The 22,988-nt window shown below is 42.1% G+C and overlaps 1 protein-coding gene across 3 annotated transcripts in view; it reads right to left on the reverse strand.

The window, feature by feature from the left end:
- The window catches only part of TTLL5 (tubulin tyrosine ligase like 5), a 239,727-nt gene that overhangs the window by 60,256 nt on the left and 156,483 nt on the right, over positions 1-22,988 (reverse strand). For 2 of the 3 annotated variants that reach the window (XM_036430782.2, XM_036430771.2), the window contains exon 30: positions 20,038-20,233. In XM_036430782.2, coding sequence (XP_036286675.1) covers positions 20,038-20,233 — 196 coding nt within the window. Of the gene's footprint in view, positions 1-20,037; positions 20,234-21,361; positions 21,398-22,988 lie in introns of all 3 variants that reach the window. The other variant, XM_036430764.2, reaches the window with a different exon arrangement.

Raw genomic sequence — 22,988 nt, forward strand, 5'->3', positions numbered from 1 at the left:
CAGTGCTGAGTCCACGGAAGCCAGAGGGAACTCTGTGGGGTGCGGCAGGTCCCCAGAGGGCCCAGGAGACTTGCTGCTGCTTCAGAGGACAAGGAACCAGAGGTACAACAAGAGGGCAGGCCCATGGCACTGGCTCCACAACATACTGGCATTCCCCTCCACCAGGTGTCCATGTCCGGGGGCCTGACAATCTGAGGGAGAGGCTCCGATGGAAGAGAGGAGGAGGCAGAAATGGGCCACCCAAGGCTTCTATTTTCACCACCTCATTTCAGTATGTGAGCTTACGTGTGAAGAGTGCTTGCCGGAGGCTTGATCAGTATGGGGGATAAAGAATATTTATTCACTGTGGTGACAACCATATTTTCAAGTTCATCGAAGTGTTTGTTTTTAATATATTGTTGGATACGCAAAAAAAAAATTTGCTGGACATGCATAACCCACAGACACAGACAACAGGGTGGTGAAGGCCTGGGGCAGGGGCAGGCTAGAAGAGGTCATTGAGGGATAAAAGGGGATATACGTAATACTTTCAACAATAAAAATTTATTTTAAAAAATAGAACAAAATATTCAAACTAAAATCTTGCTGGGCCATCTAAACACAAAGAGTAAATGAAAAGAACAAGATCAAAACAATGGGTATAGTAAACATTTTTGTGTTAAAAAAAGGTACATATATAACAACATATACACAAAGACACAACGTTAATATCTGCATGGAACAATTCTGAAAGATTACCAAAAAACTGGTAACTTCCATGGAGAACTGGTTAACTAGGGGGTTAATGTGGGAGAGAAACTAATTTTTTACTATATACATATTTATCTTTTTGGATTTTGTACCATCTATATGTAGTTATTTATTAAAAAATAAATTACAAAAAATGTCAAAAGGAAGTCAAGTTCTAGTAATATTTAAGCAGGTAACAAATTAACTCTGAGTACAAGTAGAAGTGCTCAAATAAAGCCCAAGTTTCGCGCGGGTGGTAGAGGCTGAAGAAGGAACTGTCTGTTCCACACTTATGGCTGCAAAACCAGGTTACGTCATCTCGAGAGGCAGAGACCCAGGCAAGGGAGAAAGAGCATGGCTTTCCATTCACATGCTGCTGAGGCTCACATGGAGGCTCTGTCACTTATCAACTGGTGACCTTTCCAAGCTACTTAACCTCTCCCAAGCTTCACCCTCCTCATAAGCAATTAGTATTACTTTGTAGGATTGCTGGGGATTAAATAAAGATCACATAAGCAAATCTAGCCTAAGCATTCAATAAAGAGTTCTTGAAATAAAATTAAAGCACCAGATACACACAGCAGACATTCAACTAATGTTCCGTTCCTTCTCGAACCTCAAACGTCCACCAAGAGCAGAATGACATGCAGCCTGCCTCCAGCTGAATACTTGTGAGAGGCAGCTGGTTATGTATCTCTCTAGTCTAGTCTCACGATGATGCTCACTAACTGTGAAGTAAACTAGTGAAAACGAAAACATATGCTTAGGTTCCCTACATCATATTTGCTCAGTTCTCTTTGGCAGGAATACTCTTCTCCTCTTTTGAAACTTATAAAAATTTATTTGTATGTCTTATCACATTTAGCACATTCTACCTTGTATTGCAGCCACTTATGTATGTATTTTTTTTCTCTGTCTGGACAATACACATTGGAAATGGCTGGATTTCTATCTGATTAATTTTTGTTTCACCCATGGTACCTGGAATGACTTGTGCATAGAAGGTGTTTAAGAAACATATACTCCATAAATAAAACAACAACACAACCCTTACATTATAACAATTATTCATTTCTTTTAGCAACAATAAATTCCTGTATAAGAGAATAGGAAAGCTTGTGTTTACATAGAAATGTAATCTTATAATAGGGCCATTCTCTATTACACTGAATAGTGCCTAGTGTGTTATTTGTATTCAAGTGACCCCCAGCCCAACATGTAAGTAAGCCCTTCTGCGGATCCCAAACAAAAGTAAACTCACTTTCCCGGATGCGCACTTTGTGGCAGGACCTCAGACACTGAAATCCTGTAGTAGTAGGGTCCATCTTTACAGAAACAACAACATAAAATAAGTTAGGTGAACTTACTGCCTCTTACCTGGGTATCACTCTTCCTTTCTTTCTAATACCACTGCCCTGGTTTTATTTGGGTAATGTGTGTTCAGCTAAAAATTATGTTCCCTAGTTCCCCCTGTACCTAGAAAAAACAGCTCTGAAATGTAAACAGCTTCCAGGTGCAGCTGTGGGGACAGCCTGTAAGGGAGGTAGTCTGGGTTGGGGCACACGTTTTGCCCTTTACTGTTCTTACCCAGTGCGATATCTAGCCAGAGGTGGGCAGGCATCAGAGAAAAGTTTCCTGCTGAGGATTGCAGAGAAAGATAAAGACAGAAGGAACATGGGCTCCTGACAGCAAGCACCATGGAGTTTGGGTGAGCCTATCTCTAGACTTCAGATTATATGGGAATAAAATACATCTCTAACTTGTTTAAGCCATTGGGGGAGGGTAGGGGAGAGGGTTCAGTTACATTGCAGCCAAATGGAATCCTGAGTTGAGAAATAATTTCGAATCTATTAGAGTCAAGCTTGTTTAAGCCTCATTGCAACATGTATCACTGCAGCTCAGAAAAGCAGACACTTTTCAAATCAAAAGCTTCTAGGTTTTGATTTGTTTGGTGAGCAGACTCTGCTATACTGCATGGAATGAAACGATTACAACTCTATAACACACCAAATTCCAAGAAGTTCATAATGTAGACAGGTCCCCAGGTGTTTTACCAAGGCCAAGGCTAAATGGGATGAGATTAAATCAACCAAATCTGATAAGAAACCCAGGAAAATATCCAGGCAATGGTAAAAGCAAACATATAAATGGATATATTTAGACTAGCAGCAGCAATCCGTCTCCCCAGGCCCCACAGCCTATGTGAGCCCAATCCTAGAACTCCAATGACAGGTCACATCAACTGTTGTGCCCTGAGAGTTGTTCATAAACGGACAGAAAAACTGTATAAAGTTCCCTCTGTACAATTTCTAAGAAATGGGAGGTGCGGGTATACAATATTAGCACTCTGTGCTTGTGGGCTGACAACTCAGGGATGGGGGCTGCACTGTCATCAGTCAATGTCCCGGGAATGTGAGGGCTGTGTAAGCACTGGCCTCCACTCAAGGCCTGGTCAACATATACAAGACTTTTGCTTCTTTATTGAGTGTGGGAAACAGCCATGCTTCAGCAAGGAGACTCAGAGAAAACCACAGTTTGAGGGTTGGCTTGGCCCCAGGCTAAAGACTGGAAAGGCCCTCCTTCTCCCACAACAGAAGGGGACTCGTGGGTGGGAAGGAGGAATTTCTGATAGACAGAACGCAGGCTGCAACTTGGAAGGTCACGGGGAAGCAAGATCTGGGCTCTCTTACTAGAAAGATAATACTATTTAGAGATTAAATTCTGGGAGGTTTTCCCCCCCTAAATTCCTTCCAGAAAACACTCCTTTTGGTCTTAGGCTTCTTGGTGATGAATCTGATCTGGATGGTTCTTTGTAGTAAAATAACTCTAAATTAACTTTTTGAAAATGAAGGGGGCTAGGGCAGGCAATGGGTAATCTCTACTTGAATGGGTTAATGTCTCGGTGCCCTTTTTACTCTGATTCAGAATAGCAAACATTTCTAGGTCTTATCTCTCCACATAAGATTTCATCCTAATTTGGGATAAAGTTCCTATTACACAGAATACAAAGCCACTTCTAGCATGTTTCTCCCTGGCAGCTCCAATGCCGGGATGTGTATCTTTCTGAGCATGTAAGACACTAATCACTCACCTTACGACGACCAGACCCAGAGGTGTTCAAAGAACACATTAGGTCCTTTGTTGCATCCATACGACACTGTAAAAGCTCAGGGCCGAGGTGAGGGTGAGGGTGAGGGCAAGGGTAGCTATTTCTCTTTTGGCAAAATCAAGCTTCCAAAAGGCCTTTGTCTCCCACTGTATGGAGTTCTTAGCTGTCTTCAATTCAGTGTTTGTCAATTGGGATAAGACTGGAGGCTGAGCAGAGAAACAGAGTACAATTTCTGGTCCTGCTACAGGGCGCTGGGCGGTGCTGTGTCCCTGAGAGGGCTGGGGCAGAACCCCTCAAAACACTCCTGTTCATACAGAGAAAGACAGAGGCACAAGTACCGGAGACAGCACTCTGAGCTGTCAGATGTTGAACGTCCTCTGGCACATCTTTCCATTTCTAAGATCAAGAAGCCCCTTTAGCAACTAGGAAAGAAGGCTCTTTACCAGTTCAAATGATCTACTCAAGAATGTACACATGGGTGGTCACCTGGACAGAACAATTTAGGAGAAACTGATTAAGCAGCCAAAGAAAGCCACTGTGCTTCAGACAATCCCTAAATCAAGTGTAGGTGCTAACATCTGCGCAGCAATGCAGATCGTTAAAAACAGACATTCAAATACACTCATGAGCCTCAGACCCCTTCATCTACCCAAACTGAAGATACCAACAGTAGTCAGTTGCTTCCTGTAGGTGCCCCAACCAGGGACCAAAGCTGCAACCTAGGTATGTGCTCTGACAGGGAATCGAGAACCTACAACCTTTTCGTTGCACAGGAAGATGTTCCTCTTCTCACATCTTTCTCTAGCAATTGTGATCAAATTAAACTGCATGTATCTTTTGATTGTCTAAGTAAGTAAAGGTAGTAAAAAGGTAATACTTTAGGAGCCTTGAACTTCTAAAACATCTTCAATATTGACTAATTTTTACTTCTGGCACAGGGGGTTGAATGATAAGGCCATGTACATTTAAGGTTACAAGTAAAACATAATAGAAGAGATATTTGCACACGTTCGCTAAAGCTTTAAACAACAGCTAAGCTGTAGAAGCAATCTCAATGCCCACTGACAGATGAATGGATGAAGAAAATGTCTATACTTACAACAGAATATTATTCAGCCTTAAAAAAAAAAAATCCTGTCATATGCAGCAAGATGAATAAACCTTCAAGACATTGTGCTAAATGAAATAAACCAATCACAAAAGGATAAATACTGCATGATTCCATTTATATGAGGTATCTAAAGTAGTTAGACTCATAGAAACACAAAGTGGAATGGTAGTCGCCAGAGGTTGAGAGAGAGGGATATAAGAAGTTGTTCATGAGTACAGTGTTTTGGTCATCCCAGATGACATTATTATAGTGACCTATTATAAAATAATGTACAATACATATAGCTATCAATACTGTACACTTGAAAATTGAGAGGGTATCCTGGGCTGGTTTGGCTCAGTGGATAGAGCACTGGCCTGTGGACTTAAGAGTCTTGGGTTCAATTCCTGTCAAGGGCACATGTATGGGACTTGATCCCCTGTAGGGGGCATGCATGAGGCAGCCAATCAATAATTATCTCCCATTATTAATGTTTCTATCTCTCTTCCCTCTTCCTTCCTCTCTGAAATCAATAAAAATATACTTTAAAAAATTAAGCGGGTAAATCTATGCTATGGGTTTTTGTTAAAGTGAAACAAAAAATAATACATAACAATAAGATCAATGAAATTTTATTGAGCTTTTACGATGGGTCAGCACGGCTCTGAGCGCTTTAACATGTTATCATTTCATCCTCCCCAGCATTTGAGGTGGATCCCATCATCATCACACACCAACCAAGTAAGGAACCATTGCACAAAAGGTTCCACAATTTGCTCACAATCACAGTTGCTACAATACCCAGGGAGGAGTCTGACTTCAGAGACCCACTGCACTACATGGCCTTCCTTATTTATGCTATGCTGACTTCCTTTTACATTAAATCCACTGAAATAAATCCTCCTTCCAAAGCAAATCTAAAGCAAACCTAGTGATAAGTCCAATTTTCATCAGATACACGTAGAAAACAGAATTTCACTTTCTTTTCTCCAAGAAAAGGTTAAAAAAGTTTGTAAGCAAATCATTACTTAATTTTTTAAGTATGTTTTTACTTATTTCAGAGAAAGAGACAGAACTTCAATGATAAAATAGAATCATTGATCAGTTGGCCTACTGCATGCCCCCTACTTGGGATCGAGCCTGCAGTTCAGGCATGTGCTGACTGGGAATCAAATGGTGACCTTCAGGTTCATGGGTCACATTCAACCAATGAGCAGCACTGGCCAGGCCATCTTACTTATTTAAAAAGTTAAAGAATGCGTGTATGTATTTATGTATATAAAAGTAACCTCAAAAGATCAGTGATGGCCCCAATTGGTGAAAAAAGAATTTATAGCCTCATTTTCAATGATCTCTTTAGCTAGCAATTTTAGGGAATTATTTATATACCAGGACACCAGTTCCCCTAATAAAAGGTTTGTGTCTTACATCTCCTGATTATATAAAATGATCTAATTAGACAAAGTAATCTCTAGGTTCCCTTACAACTTTAAATTCAGAGTTTATAAAGATCAAACTTGTCTCTGTCTTCAAATGCATAATTTGTTTTATTTGACTCAGAATCTCGCATGGTTGATCTACAGTGTATCTCGCACAGACTTGCTATCATGTTTATTAAGCTTTTCCTGAGCCTGCATCCATCTCAGATGGATGGGCTTCTTTATGTTTAAAGATGAGGTCTTCCCTCACCTCACAAAGCTACTGCAGCGAGTCCCTCATACCCACAAACAGAAATAAACCACAGGTCACAGAGTGAGGGAGGAAACGCATTTCTCACCAGGCAGCTGTAGTAAAGCCACATTTTAAGAATATGCAACAAACAAGATCAATCCCAAGCAGCTGATAGGTGAACAATTCTTTTATTATACCCATAACCATGGAGAGTTCTGCACTTTGCTTCATTAAACTGATTCTTTCTTTTATATTTGTGTATATGAGTGTACAGCAGCAGCAGCAATAGAATTGGAATGCCTATGTGACTGATGATAAATGTGCAAAACAAGAAGCAAAGGAACAGTCACTCTACAAGGGTACGGTGGGAGCGTGGAAAGGGCTTCGGAAGCCCTCCCACCTGGGCTGACTGTTCTCTCTGCGATCAGCTAGCTGTGCAACCTTGCAATAGTTACTCCAACTCCCTGAGCACCAGTTTCCTCACCAGTGGCATGAACATACTACATCTAGCACTTAGGAGACTCCATTTCCCTGCCCTCACTTTCCTCCCACTAAGCTTCTAGGGGACACTACTCTAGGAGCAGCTCAGAAAACAACCTGATGGAAACCAACGGACTCCCACTACTATTAGTAATTAATCAGCATAATGAACTGAGGTCTGCATTATAATAATGCATTAAGAATTAGATTTAGCCGAAACGGGTTTGGCTTAGGCCTGCGGACTGAAGGGTCCCGGGTTCGATTCTGGTCAAGGACATGTATCTTGGTGCAAGAGGCAGCTGATCGATTCTCTTTCATCGATGTTTCTAACTCTCTATCCCTCTCTCTTCCTCTGTAAAAAATCAATAAAATATCTTAAAAAAAGAAAAAAAAGAATTAGATTTATATGGTACTGAACAAGCAAAATAACATGAATCATGCAAAGGTGTCATCTGTGGTATTCACATTCATAGGCACCTGCCATATTTCCTGGTAGTCTTCTCAAAGATACCTATCACAGAAATAAAATTAAAATAGTATGACCAGTAAAAATAACAGGATTGAAAGGCCAAACAATGTGTTATACAGATGACGTTATAGAATTGTACACTTGAAACCTATATATTATAATTTCATTAACCCATGAAACCCCAATAAATTTAATAAAAAATTTAAAAAGGCCAAAGTGATCACTAGAGAGACAATTCCTGCTTTTAGTAACAATCCACATAAGTGCTCATAATCTCCAAAGTTCCAGGAGTCCCTAATCCTATTACTGAATAAAACAAGCACAAGGGAGGGTAAAGTAAGGGCATTGCTAAGAGTTATAAGCCCAGAAACACCTTCTTAAGACATTTCTTGAAGAATCTGTGTTAACCAGAATAAAATCTAGGCCTGAGTTCACCGATGTTTAAGTAAATCTTTTCTTTTGGGACAGTACATAGTTAGGGTACCTGACAACAACTTTTTAAATAGTTTTATAGGTGTCAATAAGTGCTTGTTGAGTGTATAAACTAAGCTAAAGATTTATATAATAATACATATGGCTACTATTTATTGAACACCTTAATAGAGTGTCAGGGAGGTGGCATATAGCATGATAGCCAAGAGCTTGGATGCTGGAGGCTGACACACCTGGACTCAAATCCCAACTCTTCCATTTGTCACTTATGTGACCCTAATAAAGTTACATAAATGATGTTCTCTTTTTTCATCTATAAAAGGGGCTAATAAGAGGGCAGGTGTGCCTAGCCAGCATGGCTCAATGGTTGAGCACTGACCTATGAACAAGGAGGTCATGGATTCAATGCCTGGTCAGGGCACATGGCCAAGTTTCTGTCGATTCCTAGTGTGGGATGTGCAGGAGGCAGCCGATCAATGACTCTCTCTCATCATTGATGTTTCTATCTCTCCCTCCCTCTCTGAAATCAATAAAAAAATTATTTTTTTAAAAGAGGGCAGTTGTGAGGATTCAATACAAATATAACTTCTGGTTCAGTGCTTCTGAAAGGGCAGGGCGGGGCGAGGATGAGCTCCCAACTCCGCCCCGTAGGGCGGAGTTATCCCTAGCCCTCAAAACCCCTGGACCGGAAGAAATTCGCTCTCTTCCGCCATGCTGCCGGCATGAGTGGGGGAGCACATGCTAGCATGGTGAAGTCTCTCTTGCTTATTGCATCGGACTTGGCTCCCTGGTGGTCCTTGGGGATCACGAAGTCTGGGCATTACAGATGGGGGCTCGTCCGGGATCCCCGGGACCATTAGGGAAAACCCGATCCGGAGAGTCTGACTGGCCGCGGTAGGTGTGTGCGCGCTCTGGAGGGACATAAAACCCCTCATGGAATTGGTGCCCGAAGACGCCTGGTGGACGCACCATGAAGGCTACGGGCAGGAGGATCAGAAGACGTTCTGACCTCCCGGGAGGGCCCGAGAGGGACCCTCATATGGGGAGAGGAATGGCGTGAGCCGTTGCCTCACCTGCGGAAAGTGAGCCTTTCCCAGGTCTGAGTTTGGTATCTGTGGGCGGCATGGCGCCCCAGGATGGAGCTGGCGAAGTGTGGCCGGCATGGTGGTTTGGGGCCCCCTGGCGGCGTTGGGTCGGAGGGGGGGCTCCCGCGGGGCTCAGTCTGTGCGTCGGAGCGCGGCTGGGCAGTGGTGGCCTCGCTCGGGGAGCAGGCACCTGGGTTAATTTGCTGGCTGCCTGGGAAGTGGAGCCAGGAAGCCGCTGGGGCGACCCGCGCTTTCTCCTCAGGGGCTGCCTGAGTAGTGTGGCTGGGGTGGCCAAAGCAGCCTCGCCCCAGGGGCCTTCGGCCATAGGGGCCTGGGCCAGCGTAGAGACATTGGTCCCTGGAGACATCAGGTACCAGAGAAGAGCTCAAGGGCAAATCTCTGTGCTCAGTAAAGAGAAAAGGCCAGTTCAAAACGAGTGCGCATAGTTTTGGGCTGTGCTTAAAAACACTTTTCTGGGTACAGAATAAGTTTTAAAAGTGGTGGAGATAAATTAAAACTGGTTTCCCAAGTCATTGTAAGCAGCTCTTGAAATTCCCCGCCATGAGGCGGAAACTAGATGGTAATGGTAACAAGTTTACGTGAATGGTGGTGAATGGCTGTTAATGGCTGAGAGTCTTCAGGTAAAGAATGTGTTCATTTGCATTTGTATGCTGCTCCAGCTTCAGGAGTGGCAGGTAATTGGTGGTGAAGCAGCCCACAATGGTTAGTCTTCCTTGTCATTGGTATCAGCTAAGCAGAGTCATATAGCTACTTAAGTATGAATTGTGATTGACCTATGATTTTCTGACATTGTCTTAAATCCTAGTAAACTGCCTCTGGTGTGAAGAGGTCTAGGGGAGGCCGGAGAGCGCAAGACTATTAGCTCTCCTACAAAGAGATTATTCAGTGCTTTGTTTGAACTTCAGAAAAAAATTTTTTTGAGATCTGAAAAAACTGTATGATTAGATCTGTTGCTGAAACTTTACCCTAAATAAGCAGGATGTATTAAAAATGTAATGTTATTAATCTAAGAAATGCCAAATTTATTTGACTTGCCAGCTTTAAAAGTTCAAAGTATAAGTTGAATTAGGAAAAGTTAATTGCAGTAACTAGATGCCTAGAATATGGCAGGCTAAACTGTATTATATATGTTAAGAATAAGCAGTAATGATCAAAGATCTCAAGGATTGATTTATTCTCATTTGTCAGATGAAAAAGTATGTAATGCTTACACTTAAAAATTATTTTAAGTCAGTGATGCAGTATTTTGTAAGTCAGTTTTTCTAAAGTAATGTTTAATGTAACATATGAAACTTATATTTGATTTGTTCTGTTTTGCTTTTCTCACATGCCATTGTTGTTGAATTTGGGCGTGTACCTGCATCTTGTATTTTGTTTAAACTTTGGGAATAATTTTTGGTTTCAGTCATGTGTATCTACTTTATAGATTTAAGTAGACTTCATCACAAAGGTTTATAATTTATTTAGAATTGTGTTAAAACAATGTGAAAACAATTATTTGTATGATTAACCCCCCGAGACTGCTTGGACAATTTTCACCGATGTTCTGCAGTGGGGAGTAGAGGGGCTTAGAAATGTAGATAAATCTATATCTGTAGGGAAAATGTGGCATTTTACATTTCAGGTGGCTGTTAGAGGCCTGGGAACAGGTACTGGACCTGCTCCCTCCTCCCTTGCCTTTTAAAATTTGAGGCATGGTTATGTATTTTTGGAAGATAAGATTTTTATAGAAATTATAAAGAGTATGTCCTGACAGGTTAGCTAGGAGAGGCAAGCCTTTTAGTTTCCTGATGGGCATGGGGGCACCCTATTTAGTCTTGAGAGAGCCAATAGGACCCGTACATCAGCCCAGGAAGCCACCAGACAAACTGCCTGTTTTCCTTGGACATCAAGAAGGACTGTGGTCCTCGGAAGGAACACATACTGGGGGAATGCAGCTGTTGAACTGGTCCAAAGTGGAACAACGGATCTTTGAGGAGCTAAAGAAGGCTCTCATCTCAGCAGCTGCCCTAGCCTTGCCGGACGACGCGGAGCCCTTCCACCCCTACGTGAGTGAGGTAAGAGACATTGCCAAAGGGGTTCTCACTCAGACTCTAGGTCCCTGGAAGAGACCTGTTGCCTATCTGTCTAAGAGACTGGACCCTGTGGCAGCCACAGCATTGTTGGTGAAGGAGGCAGATAAGTGGACTCTGGACCAGAAGCTAACCTGGATGGGCCAGGCTTTTCTCCTGGACCAGCCCTGTGTCCAGATTCAGAAAACTCTGGCCATCAACCCTGCCAGCCTGCTTCCAGATGATGATGAGGAACCCATTCATGACTACACAGAGGTAACAGACGACAAGGTACTGTTCACGGATGGGAGCAATTATGTTCAGGATGGGACCTGATATGCAGGGGCAGTGGTAGTCACCTTGGACCACACCATTTGGGCACAGTTCCAGAACTTTTGGCCTTAATCCAGGCCCTTTGATAGAGACACTGTGCCATCCACAAAGAAAAGAGGGGTACCAACTGCAGCCAGAAGGAATTGGCTGACCAGAAGCAAGCCACTGAAGGACCAGATGGTTGATGGACCCTCCAGATGACAAGACTGTTGGTCCCAGAGGCTCTAGGTCAGAGTTGCCCGGTGACACCAGGTTAAGTGTCACCAAGACTTCTGAACTTCTGTGAGGCAGAGTTGCTAGAAGTACTGTCTGTGCACAGGTAAATGCTAAGCAAGGTAAGGGGATCCCCCCTGGGAATTCAGGTCTCAGGGAACCTCCCCAGGAGAGCATTGGTAGGTGGATTTCAGAGATTAAACCACCAGCATTAAGGTCTAATTTTTATAGACACTTCAGATTAGGTTGAGGTATACCCCACTATCAGATAACAGCCCTCCCCTTGGTAGCTAAGGTATCATAGCTCTAGCCTTAGGACAGGCGAGACTCTTGAAAAGGAGGTTTAACTAAATGTGTCTTAGATTCGGTGAAAATTGGACCAACCCCCTGTCCTTTGCCCTCTTGAGGGCCAGGTGTACCCCTTATTGGGACAAGTTTCCCCTTTTTGGGAGGGGATCATGTATGGTAACCATTTCCTTGCTCAAGTCCTTACAGGCTCTGCAGTTTGCTTGTTCCAGATGCACTGCCAGTGCCCACCGCAGACCCTGTAGCCCTGGAACTCAATGTGGGTAAAGAAATTTGCTGCCCAAGGACTCAAAGGGATGCTGCACTGTTATCCTGAGCACGCCCACTGCTGTTGAAGTAGATGGCACCCAGACCTAACTACATGACTCCCAGCTCCTGCATGGCCTGGATCCTGGCAACTACAGGCCAGGAGGAGAACTGATGCCTGCAGGAGGGGAACTGGACTTCAGTGAGGACAATACTGATGGGAACTGTGGTACTAAGGGTCTTGATAACTGTATTTGTTGTTTATGCTGAAAGGAAGTAGGCTGCTGAGTCAATGATTTGACTAGGCACATTAGACAAGGGGGGAATGAAAGGGCAGGGCGGGGCGAGGATGAGCTCCCAACTCCGCCCCGTAGGGCGGAGTTATCCCTAGCCCTCAAAACCCCTGGACCGGAAGAAATTCGCTCTCTTCCGCCATGCTGCCGGCATGAGTGGGGGAGCACATGCTAGCATGGTGAAGTCTCTCTTGCTTATTGCATCGGACTTGGCTCCCTGGTGGTCCTTGGGGATCACGAAGTCTGGGCATTACACTTCATACATCATAGTGTCCCGAGGATTATAATCCTCATGATAACTCACAGGTACTGTATATTATCATCTCCGTATCAGAGATAAGCAAATTGAGATTTCAAGATGTTTGAATAACCTGTCCAGGTCACAGGCTGGGCAGGGATAAGATTTAAACTGAGGATTATCTGGCTCCAAAGCTTGTTCAGCCTGCCTATTTCAAACAACTGGATGTAGTTTTACATGTATTATCTCACATGTTTTCAATGTGTTTGTATGAGGTAAGACAAAGAAAAGAGTTTGATTTGACAAAATCTACTAAATCAAATGGTTCTAAGAAAATTCATCATCATTACCATCATTATCATCTAGAAACTAAGTGTTACAAGAGTTCCTGATAAAGGTCAGAAGGAAAACCAAAACAGAACAAAAAACCCAACCCAAACCAAACAAAACCAAAAAAACAAAGCAGCAGTAGGTTATAACATTTAAGTCAACCTACCCCGGGAATCGAAGCACACAGGCCTCAGTTCTCTCCCTTGTGTACAAACCCCCTGCGCAGACCCCTCACAAGTACTGTTAGCAACACGCAGAGACTCCCCTGCGCAGTGAGGCTGTTTGCTTGCTCTCTTTGTGCCATGCTGAGGAGCTAGCGTGTTATTGCTAGCTGCCTGGAAAAGCCGGTGCCTGCTGAATTTCTCTTTCCCCTCCCCCACAACGCAAACACACAGCAGCTGAAGACTTGGAGACACAGTATTCATTCCACCAGGGGGGCAGAATTTTTCTAGACACATGCAATGAACTTTTAGGAGCAGAATAACAAGACTTGGCTGGGTTTATATGGGAATCCTTTCCACACCTGTGAGGTTGTGCATACATGTGCATGTGTGTGTGTGCACGTACACACACACACACATACACCATTAGCAAAAAGCTGATTATATATGGCCCTTAAGATATTACTAGCACTCAGAAGGAGCCCTTGATGAGAACACTGAGCTTTCTGCCCCCCTGCTAATCTGAAAAAATTGGGACGGTGGGAAGGGGGAAGGTAAAGAACAGATGGAGTGGAAATATGAGAATTTAGGATGCACAGTTTTCTCCTGCCTTGAGTTATTTCACTATGTTGAAAAGTAAGTTTCCTAAAAATTGAAGGGCTTCAGGAACCAGTAAAAAATTAAAATCCCCCTCTCTAACTTGGTCGTTAAAAGAAATTTCAGCAATTCTGCCTTGGCCATCAAAATGTCCTTAATTTTTCTGTTTTGGGGCTTTTTTTTTTCCTTCAGTCTGGATGAGGCTGAGAAGAGTGGGAGGAAAGGAGAGGGGGCTGGGAGCAGAAGTTTAACAAAGGATCACTTTAACAGAAACTACTGAGTAATCGCTCTGTCCTGGGCCAAGAATAACATCAGCTCAATGTCGGCAATTAGAATCAGGTCAGTCGGGCCTCACAGCCTGCGAAGCCCTCCTCACAGACCCCAGCATGGAGGGCTACCATGCTGATGTCACCAAGTCAACCGTTGCTGAAGAAAGTCCCACGACTCAGCTGAAAGAAAAGTTTTTAACTTTTTCCTTCAGGGGCAGGAAGCCAGTCTGAGAAGGAAGTGAGAAACAGAGGGAAATTAGAGAGGAGACACACACCGGGACACATCAGCACGTAGCAGTCATTTCCCCGTCCCTAGACTATCAAGATCCTGCCATTTCCCCAACCATCCTGACACTCATTTTAAATGAATTAGTATATGTGAAGCACCGGAATAGTGACTGGGCCTCAGTAAGTGCTTATTAAGTGTTGTATGATTATTAAAACACAGGGGAATAATGTGTCCCATTACTTATCTCTTATCCACTAAAAACTTGAATGCTGGGAGCAATGGTTGCTGAGCACAATGTACCTGATAAGAAGAGTGAGCAAGAAGGTTTTCAAGATTGGAGTGAGAAGATAGAACAAAGTTCCTATAAAAAATGATTGCTGAAAATTTTATAAGGGCAACATTAAAATTTAACATATTCAGTCTCCCTTCCAAAGGACAGAAAACAAATAACAAAGGGGAACATTTGTAATCTCTTTTCCTCTAATCCAATGTTTCTCAACATGAGATACCCAGAAAAGCAGCTTTACTATCACCCGGAAACTTAGAAATGAAAATAAGTGAGCCCCATCTCAAATCTACTGAATCATAAATGGGGTTGTGAAAGCAATTGGTAAACACAATAGGCCCTCCAAGAGGTTTTGTGGCTCAATACCAGGGGTCTACAAACTAGGGCTTGCAGGCCAAATCCAGCTTGTTGCCTGTTTGGTAAATAAAGTTTTATTGGAAAACAGCCACAATCATTCATTTACATATCATCTATGGCTGTCTTCATTCTCCCATGACTAAGTTGAGTAGTTGCCACAGAGACTCTATCTACAGCCTGAAAGGTCTAAAATACTTACTATATAACCATTTACAGAATAAGTTTGCTGAACTCTGTTCTGATTTGGAACAATGTCTTGAAAAAACAAAACAAAACAAAAACCCCAAACACCAAAACTGCTGATTTTACCCATCAATGTGTAAAAGTTTACATTTTATCATGGTCTCATAGTTTCCATTTTATCATGGTCTCTATCAATAGGACTGAATCCCGCCAATGTCTATACCTCTGTCCCTGAAAACCTTTGCCAATGGCACTGGGTGACTTTCTTCTTCCACACCCATGTTATAGGACCAGTTTTTAGCAGGAGTAGATTCAGTGAACAAACATTTCTAGATTTATGAGTGAAGTGCTCAACAGATATGGAGATCAAAACCAACTCCATAAGAATGTTTTGAGATGCCCATTTCCAAACTCATATCCTGAATCAGAGTGGGCCTTCTTGAAATGAACACCTTCAGTAAACTGACTACCTATCTGCAGAAAAGGATGGAGAACTTTCTCTGCAAGTAATGCAAGAAAGGCTGTAAGATCTTCCCAAAACATTTTTTTAGGAGATCAGTATGAAAAGCACTGTCATGTACATAATTAATATACAGTAACATGATATACACTCTAATATATAATAAATGTAATAAATACAATATAATAAAATATAATGAATATAATATTAGAGGTCCAGTGCACGAAATTTGTGCACTGGGTGGGGGTCCCTCAGTCTGGTCTGTGCCCTTTGGCAGTCTGGCAGCCCTCAGGGGATGTTGGACTGACAGCTTAGGCCCGCTCCCCCTGGGGAGCGGGCTTAAGCCAGCAGTTGGGACATTCTTAGTGCTGCCACAGAGGTGGGAGAGGCTCCAGCCACTGCCACTGCACTTGCCAGCCATGAGCCCAATTTCTGGCGGCTGAACAGCGCTCCCCCTGTGGGAGTGCACTGACCACCAAGGGGCAGCTCCTGCGTTGAGCACCTGCCCCCCTGGTCGTCAGTGTGCGTCATAGGGACTGGTCATTCTGCCGTTTGGTCGATTTGGATATTAGCCTTTTATTATATAGGACTAGAGGCCCGGTGCACAAAATTTGTGCTCAGTGTGTGTGTGTGTGTGTGTGTGTGTGTGTGTGCGCGCGTCCCTCAGCCCAGCCTGCACTGTCTCCAAGTCTCCAATCTGGGACCCCTTGAAGGATGCCTGACTGCCCATTTAGGCCTGATCCCACCTAAATATGTGATATCTGTCTCACAATCCAGGACTACTGGCTCCCAACTGCTCACCTGCCTGATTGCTCCTAACAGCTTCTGCCTGCCAGCCTGATCACCCCTAATTGCCCTTCCCTGCAGGCCTGATTGCCCCCAACTGCCTTCCCTTGCAGGCCTGGTTCCTCTCAACTTCCTCCTCCCCTGCTGGCCTGGTCGCTCACAACTGCCCTCCCCTGCTGGTCATCTTGTGTCCACATGGGGTGGTCATCTTTGACCACATGGGGGCGGCCATCTTGTGTGTTGGAATGATGGTCAATTTGCATATTATCCTTTTATTAGATAGGATAATATAACAAATATAAAGAATCCTTTAATGTCATGTTCTATTAACAGGTCTATCTTGTGAATGAAGGATAGGTAAATCAGATTTCAAGTCTATCCGCTGCTCTGAAAACAAATTGTTATATCAATGACTACCTACACTCAAGTAAAATAAATCCAAAGCATAAGAAGTTTATCAGAGAAACCATCTCTATTCTAAAGCATAATCCAAGGACAGAAATGCAGGACATATTGAGAATGCAAGTCATCTTCAATCAACAATTTAGTGGTAATTCTAACAGTCAAGTCTAGCACTTTCATAAGATAAGCTGAAAACAGAGGCTTAAAATCTCATAGGTCTGTTCCTTTTGTGAAGCAATTCTTGTCCTCTGAAATAAAGTGCCCTAAGTTACTAAATATCCTTAATGTTAGAACATTTAATATCTGCCGAGACCGGTTTGGCTCAATGGATAGAGCGTCGGCTTGGGGACTGAAGGGTCCCGGGTTCGATTCCGGTCAAGGGCATGTACCTTGGTTGCGGGCATATCCCCAGTGGGGGGTGTGCAAGAGGCAGCTGATTGATGACTCTCTCTCATCGATGTTTCTAGCTCTCTATCTCTCTCCATTCCTTTCTGTACAAAATCAATAAAAATATATTAAAAAAAAAAGAACATTTAATATCTTATTTGCTATTTTATTAGTTATAAACTCTTTAAGCTAATCGAATTTAGTCTCTTTAGCTCCCTCACAGCCCCAGTACTTTACTCTTCTTTGTTTTTATCTAAATAAAACTATGGGTTAGAAGAACTGGAAAAGAAAGAAAATGATGGTATAAACATATATAAAACTGTGATGAATGATCTTCTGTTCCCTCTCCAGGAGACACGAGCTAACTCCCTTCTTGGGAGTTCTGAGTCCTCCCTAAGATAGATATTCTGACAGATTCAAAAAAACATATTTTCCATATACTTCATAGTTCAGTGAAACTCAAGTAGTATAATCCTCAGTGAGGAAAAAAAAAAAAAATCCACACAAGAATGGTAATACTCTGAATTTTCAAAGGAATGTGAGTTGCTGGAAGCTAATCAAAAGAATGAGGACTTATAAATGAAGCAGTTTCTAAAAGTGAACATTAGCAAAACTGTCTCCTTCTTTAAAATTTCAATGCCCTGCAAGCACCACCTTGTTTTTTTTTTAAATCACCCACCATTTCAAGGTATGGAAGCGTTAAAAATTACAAGAGACCAACTGTCTGGATATGTCAGGCTGTGGATTATAAGATTATGTTCAGATATGAGGAATAAGGCTACATATGACACCTCCACTATCTACCTCAATAGTATCCAATTCAGTTGGTATTCTCAAGTACTTTGAATGATGTTGGCTTTAGAAGTTTAAGGAGTTTTTAAAAAATTTAAACATTAAAAAATATCAAAGACACACATTTATATCTATAATTGTGAGAATGCAAACTGGCTTAAATGGATTCTCTATTCCTTAGATTTTCTAGAAAATAACATTTTTATCAGACAAAGGGCAGTGTAGTGATCAAAATGAGATGCTACATTACATATTTTCCAGATGAAAAGTGTGGATATTTCTCTAGAAAAATGACCTAATGAACTACTTCAAAATGTCTGCACTTAGAATTTTTCAATTATAATGAATTAATCCTATATAATAAAAGCCTAATATGCTAAATATCTGGTATTCTAGTTGGCCGTTCAACCAATCAAAGAGTAATATGCTATGATATGCTAAGGTTGCTCAACTGCTCACTATGACATGCACTGACCACCAGGGGGCAAACACTCCAACCGGTAAGTTAGCTTGCTGCTGGGGTCCGGCTGATTGGGACTAAGCAAGATGGGCACACTCCCTGGAGCCCTTCCAAGATCATTCCCTAGCTGGCCAACCTCCCACATACCTCCCTGGCCCCAATCGTGTACCCGTGGGGTCCCTTGGAGAGCTGGTTTTGGCCCTATCCCACAGGCCTAGCCCAGGGACTCCACTGATGCACAAATTTGTACACTGGGCCTCTAATAATAATATACAGAATACACTAAAACGGATAAAAGTAATCAAGTGGTCAATGATACTTCAATAAGAAAAAATGTTTGGCCAAAACCAGTTTGGTAGAGCGTCGGTCTGCGGACTGAAAGGTCCCAGGTTCGATTCCGGTCAAGGGCATGTACCTGAGTTGCGGGCACATCCCCAGTAGGGGGTGTGCAAGAGGCAGCTGGTCGATGTTTCTCTCCCATCAACGTTTCTAGCTCTCTATCCCTCTCCCTTCCTCTCTGTAAAAAATCAATAAAAATATATATATATTTAAAAAGAAAAGAAAAGAAAATATGTTTGAACTGGGATAGTAGTTGAAAAGGTAAGTAATGATAGAGAGCACAATGACAATTATTTTATTTAGAAGAAAAACTTTGGTAAACATTGCCTTAGCCATATTTTAATTTTGCACAAACTAATGAACACTACATTTTTATAAAAAGAGCAAAAGCTGATAGAAGACATTTCTTCAAAAAACCAAATATCAGGGAAGCTCATAGCATCAATACTGATTCAGCCCAATAGAACACGTGGGACGTGGTAACTGAGTCTAATGATAATCCTGAATTATAAAGAAACATTTAACTCTTTATAGCCTGTCTTTTCTGTGAAGCCACCCTTTCTCTGTAATGGGGGCCATACTGATACACAAGTATAAAATACTCAGATAGCTCCCTCACACATATATTCAAAAAGAGTTTCTGTCATATTATAGACAGTGAGTAGGGACTCAATATTTCACTAGAGCATAGCTCCATGACAGCAAGATTTTTGGGTTCATTTTATATTTTTATTTACACTATTTTGAGTACAAACTATCAAACCAGAAGACCAACAACTTAAGTTATGACCATTTCATACAAGAACTTCAAAGTGATTTATTCCTTGAAAATTTTGATAGGTCACGAAGGATTAACATGTACTTATTGGGCCAAGTTTATGAAAACAGAGTACACTTAGAAAAAGATTAATAAAAATGCTAACTTCTAGGTATCTGAGAATTAGACCCTTTTGGGAAGTTACTAAACTAAGATCATATAATAGGAAGGGTAACTACTACACTAGAGACTTTGTGGGGAAACATTCAAATGAAAGAAAGAATGTCAAGACTAGTTCGGCATCACTTTACAGCAAAGCCAAGGCTCTGGCTTCAGAACATTTCTTCCCTGAGAGCAGAATTCCCCAGGAACCATCCAAGCCACGGTGGTGTTTGTAAACTGTATTCCTACATTTTCCCATTGACCTTATTACTCAATAGAAGGAAGACATTAGCACTTGGAAAATCTTGAATTACCTGGTGCCGGGCTCGACTCTGGTCCAGAAGCTGCCGGGACTGAAGTTTTTGTTGTTCAAGTTGCTGCAGGGCAAAATGCAGTTGGTAACTGCCAGCTGTGGGGTGATACTTGTGCTGGGGGACTACCCCGGTAGCCTTGCTATACGCGTTGTTTTCTACCTCTCCCTCCCAGGCAAAGCCACCTGTCTGGAGGCCCCTAAAGGGAAAAGAAAGCAGATTTCTTAGGGTGGTTGGGTGAACAAACTTAAGGGAAGAAATATCTCAGCTATTTTTCCTTTCTAGAACTAAACACAGTTTGAATTACAAATCTATTTGTGTGATAAATGATCTGAATCACCCACTAAAATGTAGCTCCATGAACATAAAGACAGGTATTACTCTGCTCTCCTTTCTATTCATTGTTTTTTAAAAATAATTTTTTCAATGATTTCAGAGAGGGAGGGAGGAAGGGAGAGAGGGAGGGAGGGAGGAAGGGAGGGAGGGAGGGAGGGAGGGAGGGAGGGAGGGAAGGAGGGAGGGAGGGAGAGAGAGAGAGAGAGAGAGAAAAAAACATCAATGATGAGAGAGAATCTTTGATCAGCTGCCTCCTGCATGGCCCGCACAGGAGATCAAGCCTGCAACCTGGGCAATGTGCCCTGACTGGAAATTGAACCGTGACTTCCTGGTTCATAGGTCATCATTCAACCACTGAACCATGCTGGCTGGGCTATTTGCAGCTCTTATAAGGCTTTGGCACATGGCCAATGCTCAATAAACATCTGTTGAATGTTAATTAATTAAAATAGTAATTTCACATCCTTGTGACTGCCACAAGGTCCCCTAAGAGGAGCCCAGAGAGTCTCAAACGCAGGATAGTAGGTTAAAGTAAGAATGGAGGCACAATCATCTTTTCTAACATCAACTTTAAAAGTATAGGGGTCGCCGAAACTGGTTTGGCTCAGTGGTAGAGCGTCGGTCTGCGGACTGAGAGGTCCCGGGTTCGATTCCGGTCAAGGGCATGTACCTTGGTTGTGGGCATGTCCCCGGTGGGGGGTGTGCAGGAGGCGGCTGATCGATGACTCTCTCTCATCGATGTTTCTAACTCTCTCTATCCCTCTCCCTCTCTGTAAAAAAAAATCAATAAAATATATTTAAAAATAAATAAATAAATAAAAGTATAGGGGTGAATTATACAGAATTCTTGTTTTGTTTTGTGTTTGTTTTTTTTAAAACCATCCAATTGTGACCTATCTAAATCTTTTAAACAAGTGTTCACATATATTTGGGCTTATATTCTCATCATAGGATGTGTGAAAAGGTATATTTGTCATTATTCTAAACTTACCTCACAGCGTCTTCCTCATCCAAGTTGACACGTAGCCTGAAAAGAGGAGAAAGGTAAAGGGCCTGTGGCCTTTTGGACTGTTTAGTACCCATGCTATGAATTTGTTAAACACTATCTCCCTTGTCCAAATTCTAAAATTTAGATTCTGGTGCCTCATCTGTGTACACCTGAGTCAAAGTCTTCAAAACTATAGGTTCCTACATATCTCTAATCTCTTCCAGGTAGAAAATCCCCATTTATACCATATAATACCCATGAGGATGACTATTATTTAAAACAAAACAAATGGAAAATAAAAAGTGCTGGCAAGCATGTGGAGAAAGTGGAACTCTCATGTATAGCTAGCTGGTAGGAATGTAAAACGGTATGACTGCTGTGGAAGCACTCTGGTGGCTCCTCAAGAAGCTTAAAACAAAAATTCCATATGACCCAGCAAGTCCATTCCCAAGCATATATCCAAAAGAATTGAAAGTAGGGACTCAGATACTTGTACAGAGCAGCATTATTCATAATAGCCAAAAGGTGAAAACAACCTAGCTGCCCATTAGCAGATGAATGGATACACAAAATGTTATATATATATATATATATATATATATATATATATATATATATACACACACACACACACATATATATATATATATGTATATGTATATATATATACACACACACACGCACACGCACGCACACACACACTCACACACACACACACACACAAACACACACACAATGGAATATTATTCAGCCTTAAAAGGGAAGGAATTTCTGACACATGCTTCAAGGATGAACTGAAGACATGTTAAGTGAAATAAACCAGTTACAGAAGGGATTTCACTTATACGAAGTACTTAAAATAATAAAATTGAGAGAAGAAAGTAGAATGGTGGGTGTCTGGGGCTGCAGAGACAAGGGAATGAGGACTTATTGTTTAATGAATACTGGGTTTTAGTTTGGGGTGATGAGAAAGTTCTAGAGAGAGATAGTAGTTATGGTTACACAACACTGTGAATATACTATATGCCACTGAACTATACACTTAAAAATTGTAAATTTTAGACGATCCAAGATGGCAATGGAATAGGTGGATGTCACACTCATCTCCTCCCAGAACCAAACTGGAATTATAACTAAAATATAAAGCAAAAAACCTAAATAACCAAATGAAGACTAGCTGAAGGATTCCTACGTCTGGTAGGAAGGGCAGAGACATCAAAAGGGCTGGCCCTACTCCCATGGGTGGCAAATGAAATTTCAAAGGGATATTTCAGCTGTAAAGGTTACCCCTGAGAAGCATGGGTATCAGCCCAGAGCACTAGAGGCACACAAAATCTCGTTCCGCATGCATCCAGGTCATGCAGAGGCAGGCAGAAACTGAAGGGATTCAACAAACAGAAAAACTCATAACACAGACATCAGTATGGTGACTGCCAGAAGGAAAGGGGGTGAGGGAAACAGAAAAGGGTAACGGGGGATAAATGGTCTTGGAGGGAAACCTGACTTGGGGTAGTGAACACACAATATACAGATGATGTATTACAGAATGTACACCTGAAACCTATATACTTTTATTAGTCAAGGTCACCCCAATAAATTCAATGTTTTTTTAAAGAGTGGTAAATTTTAT

This window comes from Pipistrellus kuhlii, unplaced genomic scaffold, assembly GCF_014108245.1.
Source record: "Pipistrellus kuhlii isolate mPipKuh1 unplaced genomic scaffold, mPipKuh1.p scaffold_m20_p_1, whole genome shotgun sequence".
Classification (NCBI taxonomy): domain Eukaryota; kingdom Metazoa; phylum Chordata; class Mammalia; order Chiroptera; family Vespertilionidae; genus Pipistrellus; species Pipistrellus kuhlii.